At 35.7% G+C, this 9925-nt stretch overlaps 1 protein-coding gene across 8 annotated transcripts in view; it reads left to right on the plus strand.

Moving 5' to 3' along the window:
• The window catches only part of LOC107152133 (complement C5-like), a 31285-nt gene extending 21626 nt beyond the window's left edge, over positions 1-9659 (plus strand). For 3 of the 8 annotated variants that reach the window (XM_048813182.1, XM_015497659.2, XM_048813183.1), the window contains 4 exons: positions 5166-5241; positions 6801-6874; positions 8854-8977; positions 9313-9659. In XM_048813182.1, coding sequence (XP_048669139.1) covers positions 5166-5241; positions 6801-6874; positions 8854-8939 — 236 coding nt within the window. In that variant the 3' untranslated portion in view covers positions 8940-8977; positions 9313-9659. Of the gene's footprint in view, positions 1-5165; positions 5242-6800; positions 6875-8853; positions 8986-9293 lie in introns of all 8 variants that reach the window. The other 5 variants (XM_015497660.2, XM_015497661.2, XM_015497658.2 and 2 more) reach the window with 5 other exon arrangements.
• The last annotated feature ends 266 nt before the right edge of the window (positions 9660-9925 follow it).

Here is a 9925-nt window from a genome sequence, read left to right on the forward strand (position 1 = left end):
TCCTCCTCCTCCTCCTCCTTCTTCTTCTCCTACCTTCTCCTCCTTCTGATGGCTAAATGTTAGGACTTGGTTACAGCTTAAAGCCTTTATATTAGTACTGATGCTGGTATTGATAAAGTTTGTGGATGACATTAAGTTGAGAAATCTTTCTTGATATTAAACTGAAAAATGCTTCTTTCTGTAATTAATTAGTGAAAGAAAAAGGTGAATCAGAAGTAAAAGGAATCTCAGTAGGCATATACAGACAAGAGTTTCCTTTAGTTCATTTTCACAGGGTTTAGGCTTTGTACAAATCAAAGAATGATGAGAATAATTTATTAACATTTTTTCAATTTTACTGCCCTACTTTTTAACGTATTTTCTTTTGCATTCTATTTAACTATACTATTTGGGGAAACATACAAATGAACTTAAGACAGACGGTAGCTAAGAAAAATATTGAAATTTTTGTTTAAAATGGTACTCAAACAAGTAGGTAGTTTATTAAAAATTATATTTTCCCACATATTTAAAAAGACATTCTTATGTCTTTCCATGAATGTGTGAAAGCATATGAATAAGATTCAAAATGTATTTTATTTTTTAAAAAATATTTATTTTTTAGTTGTAGTTACACACAATACTTTTATATGGTGCTGAGGATCGAACCCAGGGCCACAACCCCAGCCCCTAAATATATTTTAAAATATAAAATTTATCTTAAATCCTCAGTAATGGTGCTAGTATAAGGGAAACCCTACCATAATTTATGAGTGCATATATTTTTATAGCTTAAATAAATAAAAGTAATCTAGCTCAAGTTTAAAAGGAAGTCCACAAAAAATTTAGGAGAAAAATCAGTAAAATAATAATAATAAGAAGAGCAAACATTTCAAAATGTCTGTCACCCTCTCCACAATGTTAACTACAGTTAGGAGATTTCTACATAAATTGGGATCACACTACATAAATGGGATTCATGCCTTTCTGCAATGTGCTTTTCTTAAGTGTTGACAAATATCATGAACTCATTTTCACATTAGAGCAGAGAAATCTGCCTCATTCTTTTTAAATAATTGCATAGTACTTAATAATACTACCATGTCTTCATTTTTCTTCATTGTTTATATCTTACTGGTCACATTTGTTTCTGGGACTGCCATAACAAATTACTACCAACTTGGTGGCTTAAAAGAATGGAAATTCATTCTCTCACAGTTCTGGAGGCCAGAAGTCCAAAAGGTGTCAGCAAAGTCAGCTCCTTCCAGAGTCTCTAGTACAGAATCCTTCCTTAGCTCTTCATGTGTCTGATGGCTGCTGGTGATTGTTGGTGTTCTTTGGGTTACAGATACATTGGTCCAATCTCTGCCTCTGGCTTCACTTGGCCATCTCCCCTATGTTTCTGTGTCTTCTCTTTTTCTGTCTCTTATAAGGACACTTTTAATGTTATACCTAATTAAGACATCTCATAAGGAGTTTGAGCCCACTCTAATCCAGTATGTCTCATTTCAAGACAATTAACTTAATTCTCAATTGAATTCACATTCCCAAGTACCAGGGGATTTAGACATATCTTTTTAGGATCACAGTAAAAATTTGGACATACCTTATTAGGGCCACCTACAATAAGTATTTAAATATTTTCCCACATTTTCAATATTAGAAACTCCTAAGAAAAAAGCAAAACTATAATTTTGATCTTTTTTATGTGTATGTATATTTCGGTAAAATAGATATCATTATGTCTTAGTTCTGACAACTATAACAAAAATACTATAGAGGAGGAATTTAAACTATAAACATTGATTTCTCACAGTTCTGCAGACAGAGAAGGCCAAGGCCAGGGGCCTATGGAATCTGGTGTTTGCTAAGGGCCTTCTTCCTTACTTGTAGACTGCTATCTTCTCCTGGTATCCTTACAAGGTAGAGAGAGAAAAAAGGCTAGCCCTTGTCCTTTTCTTATAGGACTACTAATTCCAACAAGAAAGTTCTACTGCCATGACCTGATAACCTCCCAGAGGCCTCCTTCCAAAACTCATCACATCAGGGCATCAACACATGGGAGCACACAAACACTTAGCCAGTAGCACATTGTCTGAAGGTAGAATTGCTAAATCAGAGTGGGTACATTCTTGGACTTGATATATATTTAAAAATGGATGGTGGCAGGGTGTGCTGGGGTGGTGGCTCAGTGGTAAAGCACTTGCCTAGCATGGATGAGGCCCTGGGTTTGATCCTCAGCACCACATAAAAATAAATAAATAAATAAAGGTTAAATTCATTTTTAAAAAATTCTTTAAAAAAACAAAATGGATGGTACCAATTTCTACTCCCCACAAAAGCTGACTTTTCTGCCCCCTTGCCAAAATCTTTAATTTTTGTCAATCTGCTGAGTCGGAAGTGTCTTACTTTATTAAGAAAATTAATGATTCCATGTAAACTGATGACCAGAACATATGTTTATATGTTTATTGGACACTGATAGTTCTTCTGTGATTACCCTTTTCCATCTTGGCCAATTTTTCTTTGCCTTGTCTATCTTTTTGCCTGTTGTTTTATAGACATTGTCAAACATCATGGAAGCCAACCCTTCTCTGTTATATAAATTGCAAATATAGGTATGTGTATTAAGTGCATACACACAAACATACAGACATAAACATATAATTAATATGTTGCAAGTATTTTCTTCCAACCCTTGTTTATAGCATCAGGAGTTGGTTTTTTTTTTTTTCAATACCTTTATATATTTATTTGTTCATTTTTAATGTGGTGCTGAGGAATGAACTCAGTGTCTCACACGTGCAAGGCAAGCGCTCTACCACTGAGCTACAGCCCCAGCCCAAGGAGTTTTTAATAGTTGGTAAAATTTGTCTAGAGCTTCTGGGATTGATGTTTCTCTCTCTATATCCCACTAACCTCTTCCTTCTACTTTTTTCATTGGTTGTTCTCTTCTGAAATTTTTAAGTGAATTAACTATTTTTAATTATAAATGTTTAAGTTGTCTCCTATTTCTATCAGGTTTTGCTTTATGTATTTCAAAGCTATGTTAAGTGCAAAAGGCATATGTCTGTTCCGTAGTTTTAGTAAATCATAATTTTATCTACATAAAATACTCCTCTTTGTTCATTGAGCATTGTGAGCTCTATTTTATCGAAAGTTATTATTTTCTCTGTAGCTTACTATTGTCCTATTTGACCAGTACATGGCTTTCTGTTCCTTTATTTTTAAACTTCCCACATCATTTTGGTGGCATTACATATTTTTTTAAAATCCATTTATTGCTGAGGATTGTTTTTTCTTTAACAGTTCAAGAATTTCTCACTTTAAAGGGGATATTTGAAACCTGCCTCAGTTTGTTGAGACTATACTTATTTCTGTTCCCTTGTTTTCTATTTCTTTATATCCTTTTCTTCCTGTTGATTCACTTTGGTCATCCTTCTTTATCCTGTTAAAATGTTATACTAGTTTCCTTCATAAAAGTAATACTGTATAGAAGAGTACGAAGTTCAAGGTAAAAGTCCTTGACTGGGCTGGGGTTGTGACTCAGTGGTAGAGTGCTCACCTAGCATGCATGAGGCACTGAGTTCGCTCCTCAGCACCACAACCCCAGCCCCGCCCTCCCATCCATTTTTAAATTCAGGACTGAATTCCTTATAATTATTAATTAAAAGTTAACCACAGCGGCACACGACTATAAGCCCAGGGGATGGGGAGGCTGAGGCAAGAGGATTGAGAGTTCAAAGCCAGCCTTAGCAACTTAGTGAGTAAAATAAAGATATTGTGTCCACTTAAAACTAAAAAATGAAAATTTTAAAAAGTGCTTGGCTTTACTTGCTGTCCAATTTATGGCAATTGTGGACAATTTTATCTCCTCTAAGAAAAGTTGTTTACTATACAAACATTTGCATCTGGATCTATATCTGTATCTTTTGTTTTATACCTAGAGGATATCACCATTCTGTGCCTTGGGTTTTGCACTTAATACATTTTATTATTTTTTTAATTTTAAATTTATTTATTTATTCTAATTTATTATACATGACAGCAGAATGCATTTCAATTCATACTACACATGCAGAGCACAATTTTTCATGTCTTTGGTTGTTCACAAAGTAGAGTCACACCATTCGTGTCTTCATACATGTACCTAGGGTAATGATGTCCATCTCATTCCACAGTCTTTCCTACCCTCAGGTCCCCTCTCTTCCCCTTTCTCCCCTTTGCCCTATTCAAAGTTTATTCATTTCTCCCATGTTCCCCATCCCCCATCCCCATTATGGATCAGTATCCACATAACAGGGAAAACATTCAGCCTTTGTTTTGGAGGGATTGGTTTACTTCACTTAGCATGATATTCTCCAACTCCATCCGTTTGCCTGCAAATGCCATGATTTTATTCTCTTTTAATGCTGAGTAATATTCCATTGTGTATATATACCACAGTTTCTTTATTCATTCATCTATCAAAGGGCATTTAGGTTGGTTCCACAATTTAGCTACTGTGAATTGTGCTGCTATAAACATTGATGTGGCTGTGTCCCTGTAGTATGCTGTTTTTAAGTCCTTTGGGTATAGACAGAGGAGTGAGATATCTGGGTCAAATGGTGGTTCCATTCCAAGTTAATATATTTTAGATAGCTTAAATTAACACTTTTATGGTTTCTATTTTGATATCGCAAAAATTAAATGTTTGGCTGAATTCCTTACAATTATTAATTAAAAGTTAACCATCTTTAGCCGGGCGCAGTGGCACATGACTGTAATCCCAGGGGATTGGGAGGCTGAGGCAGGAGGATTGAAAGCTCAAAGCCAGCCTCAGCAACTTAGTGAGGCCCTAAGAAACTCAGCAAGACCCTAAATTAAAAAGGGCTGGGGATATGGCTTAGTGGTTAAATCCTCCTGAATTCAATCCCCAGTACCAAAAAAAAAAAAAAAAGAAAAAAGAAAAGAAAAAAATAACCATCCTGCTTAACATATAACTCTGTTGTATGTTATGTTTAACTGTATGTTTTTTCCTGTCTTCCTTCCTTCCTTCTTTCCTTCCTTCCTTTCCTGTCTTCCTTCCTTCCTCTTTTTTCCTGTGATGTTGGGGAATCAAACCTAGGGCCTCATGTATGCTAGGCAAGTGTTCTACCACTGAGCTACATTGCCAATCCCTGTGGTTTTATTTTATTTTATTTTAGACATATCACCAAACATATTGATGATGAAGACAGTTTTAGAAAACTGGTTGTGGAAAGTGTATCACATTCCAAAAAGGTATTTTAAACTTTTATCTTTATTTTCATTAGGAAACTTAGAAAACATTCAAATATGATGAATATATGGTCTGCCACTCTTCTAAAATTTCCTTCATTAATTAAAGATAGTACTGACATTGGATCAGGGTTATTTGGTTGGTGGTTGGGTTGATCTTTCCCTCAGTCTCTGATTGACTACAAAATGAAGGATCTTTGCAGAAGAATTTCATTCAACTTGCCTCAAACAATAACTGAGCTTGTCTGTATCTTTTGGGGTGATTTCTGGGCTTTGCACTTTTGCATAATTATTTTGGTCTTTCCAAACAACCTCTTTATAAAAACTAACAATATATATTGTCCATGTCGACATGCATTTCCAATGATATTTTTCTATATAACAAGGAAAAAGAGGCAATATTTTCCTCATATAAAAAACACATTCTGTAAGATACTAACTAGCCATATGGCTTAGAAAATGTTGGTTTTGTTACCACACCTTGTTTGATGTCCAACAGCATCCTTCACTCCCCCAACTCCAGTCTTACCCACTTTTCTCTTCTATTCTCCCAGCACAGCCACCAAATCATTATGTTAAATTCTGAGTCCACTCATGTTGCTTCCCCATGGGGTGGAATCTATGTGGATAGAGTGCCTGCTCCTGCCCCTCTCCCCGACAGCTCCAGCTTCTTCTCCCTGCAGGGACTGCCCTGGCCCCCTGCTGTTGACTTTCTGCTCCAGCAATGCATGCCCCTGCAGCCTCCAGACCTTTTCCTGGAAATCCTTTCCTAGTTCCCCACTCCTGAAAAACTCCAGCTCACTTTTAAAAAACCAACTCAGATCATGGGTTCTCCACAATGTGGCCTCCAGAGGATTAAATACATGATTTTTCTGCACACTATAGTTTGTACAAGCTTCGAACTGAAGCACTTACTATCTTCTGTGATAATTTGTTTCCATATCTCCCTCCTCTTCTAGAGTACATTCCTTGAAGGCACACCCTTTGTTATGTATCTCTTTATTTAGTCTAGGATGTGCCTGGTACTTGATGGACACTTAGGAAATGTTCACAGAGCAGATAAATTAGGGACTTTTGATTTCCAAAAATTCCATTTTTCGACCATGTTTGTTTTCATGCTCTACTTTTCTTAGTAGGGTTCACTAAATATAATTTAATTTTATTTGATAGTTTATAATATCATAATCCCTTGAAGTCCTTATTGTGAAAGTAAGATAATGAACACAAAACACAGGAGTTTATATTAAGTTGAATCATATATATCTGCTGGTTTTCAAACATTTTGGCTGACACAAACAATAATTTCATGTGGTTCAACTTAATACAGTGTCTAAGCAGTTGTTCTGAATATGTAAAAGGCTCCGTTATCCTCTGATCTTCTAATCTTTTCTTGGTCTCATCCTCACTCACGGCCATTGATTTAAGTTGGTTTCCTTGTGATTTGCCTCAAGAGCCCCTATGAGAAAAGTATGAATGTTCTGATTAACAGATGGCACCACGCTGGTTGCCCGCTAATCAAGGCCCACCTGTGTTTCTTGGCTATGGACTATTTTATCTTCCAGGCTTCAGCTGGAGTTGGTACCACCCGATTGTGTAACTACCTGGGAAATTCAGGGTGTTGGCATTTCAGGTAAAGGTAAGTACCTGGTCTGATATAGTGAATTAGGGAACATTTTCCTTGTTGAGGTTTATCTATCATCTTCTTGACAGTTCACCCAGGACTTTGGTAGTAACCTATTTTGTATTCTCATTGTAATCCAGGATAAAAACACAATATCTATGTCTCTGAACATATTTTATTCATTTACTATTTTTACAAGCCATCCCTCAGTGAGCAACAAATTACAACTTTCCATTCTCCTAAAAGCTTTCTGATCCACTGTGAATTTGAGGTGAGGGATAAATGCAGAATCCATTAGTGAACTCTCTTGCAAATTATGGATAATAGTACTGTTTTAAAATTATTTTTAATAATGTTTATTTGATTTTCACAGCTCAGTATCTTCACCCATCATCCAGGATATAAAATAATTAAAGAGCTTTTTACTGTGTTGAAAAAACAGGATTGAGAAAGACTGCTTAGAAGCCTATGTAACTTTGTAACCACCTCGCTAACAATGGAGCAAGAATCCTGAAAGTTTAAAAAAAATATTAGGTTCTAACAGAAGACATTACAGTAGACATAGTAAATTAGGGGTTGCAACAGAGGAGGTGTGAGGAACGGCTGAGGCTGAGTTACAGAGAAAACAAAATAACCCACTTCAATTTGTTGGCTACGTTCAATTTGTTCAGCTACTATTACATAATAGTAAAAAATATTAATGTGCTAGAAAAAATTGCATATGAATCAATGGGATACTCTGCTATCATTCCTTTACTTTTCAGTCATTGTAAACTAATTAGCATTCAGGGCTATGCCTGTCATGGAACAGACAGGACCTAAAAGCAAATGTTGTTGGTATGTAATTAATATTTTTAGTCTAATGCCTTAAAGGAAATGACACTGGGACTAGCAGAAATTGTGTTGGTGTTCTATTATTTTTTAAAAGTTCATGAACTATTGGAAGATACATGAACACTAAATGAATATTTGATGATATTAAGAAATTATTTGAGGGATGTAATATAATGACATCGTAGATATGTTTGAAAAGAGAAGTCATTTCTTAGAGAGATATGTACCGAAATAGTAACAGATGAAATAATATGATTCTGGAATTTACTTTAAAATAATCCAGGAAATGGAGCTGGACATGGTAGTGCCACTGTGGGAGGGAGCTTGGGAGGCTGAGGATCACAAATTTGAGCCCAGGCTCAGCATCTTAGGGAGAATCTGTCTTAAAATACAAATTTTAAAAATTGGGCATGTAGGTCATTGGTAAAGTGCCCCTGGTTCAATCTCCAGTACCAAATAATAACAACAACAATAATAATAATCAAGGAAATGTAGAGAGAAGGACATTTCAAGGAAATAAATTTGTCCTTGAGTTGGTAATCATGCATGCTAATGGATAATGGGTACCTGGGGGTATAGTATACCATTAACTCTATTTTTTTTATAGATTTAAATTCTTCTATAATAAAAACTTTTAAATTCATAAATAATCATAATAAAACTTTATGAATGATCATTATCTGAACATTCAAGACAAAGGTATCTTCCCCCCACATATTCCCCCCCACACACACATCATTCAGGCCTTCTCAGATGAGTCTGCCTAAAAGACCATCTACTCCTTGTGTTCTCTCTCTCACCACCCTGTCTTATTTACTTCATGGATCACTTCCTGACATTTCATCACAGCTGCTACGTCTCTGACTAGGTTATAAGCACCATGAAGGCGGGAATTTTGTCTTCTGGTTCTCTGTTGCATTTATATTGTCTGGAACATCGGCTGCCCATGGTAGACTCTCAAAATATCAATCGATTCTGAGGAAATAACAGGTCACAAGACAGAACTTCCAAGAGCCATGAGAAATATAGGAGGGGAGAAGGAAACTTGATTATAGGATATTCTTCTTCTCCACAAAGTAAAGGCAAGGCAAGAATTTGAAAGAAGATAGAGTAATCTGGGAAGCCCCCAGTGCACTGAAAGTTACTGTTGCTCCTCACAGGCCTGTGTGTTGCTGACGGGCTGCAGTTGCAGGTGTACAGAGACCACTTCTCAGTCACAAGTGACGGTACTACCAGAGTCAATTAAAAGGAACAGTTCCCAGCATCAAAACTCCAGGACTCCAAGTAAGTAGGTAAATGCACAATAGAGACTTCATGATTGGGAAATCTGATGGTAAAATCACTTTACTTTAATGCTCAAAGTATCTAAGTGCATGTTGGGGGACTCAAGGACAAAGAAGAGGTAAAAAAAACTCTCTTCCAAATTATACTGTAGCAGGAGGGAGCCAGTTGAAGATTCAGGTAAGGACAAAGTCACTTTTTGTTGGAAATGATGGGAGATGAGAGGGGTCTCTAGGTAAATCAATACATCAAACCATGCTTGTAAAATATTTAGAGGACAATACTATATACAGACTATCTACATTTTCTGTCTCATCAGCATGCTCTCTCCCACCCAGGAAGCAACACAATCTGCAAAATGCCAACTCACAGAAAGCCACGTCACCAAAAGAGCCAGTTTACCTGATGATCAGCTTCTGAATATCAACTCCACCTACTTCACCAAATTTGTGAGCCTGGAGTGGCAGACCAACTTTATCAAGAATCTTTTTGACGTCTTTGACAGGAATGTTTCTTTATGAATTTTTCCAATTTTTTTCTGGATGCTTTCAAATTTCAGATTAACATTAACTTTACATTTTCATATACTTTACATTTTAAATCTACATTTGAAATTTGAGTTGTTTAGCTTTTTTAAAAATTTAACTGACATTTAGCATTTAAAATTAAAAATTTTTAAATCTGATGTTTTCTGATGTTTTAATTTAATTGTTAAGATTTTTTTAAAGTTTTAAATTTGTTTTAATTAATTATACATGACAATAGAATGCACTTTGATATATCATATATAATGAAGTATAATTACTCATTCTTTTGTTTGTACATAATGTAGAATCCCACTGGTCATATAGTATTTGTACACAGAATAATAATGTCTGATTCATTCTACTGTCTTTCCCATGTCCCCTCCACTCCCTTCACTCACCTCTACCTAAAATAACTCTATTCTTC

The sequence above is a fragment of the Marmota marmota genome, unplaced genomic scaffold (assembly GCF_001458135.2).
Source record: "Marmota marmota marmota unplaced genomic scaffold, marMar, whole genome shotgun sequence".
Lineage (NCBI taxonomy): Eukaryota > Metazoa > Chordata > Mammalia > Rodentia > Sciuridae > Marmota > Marmota marmota.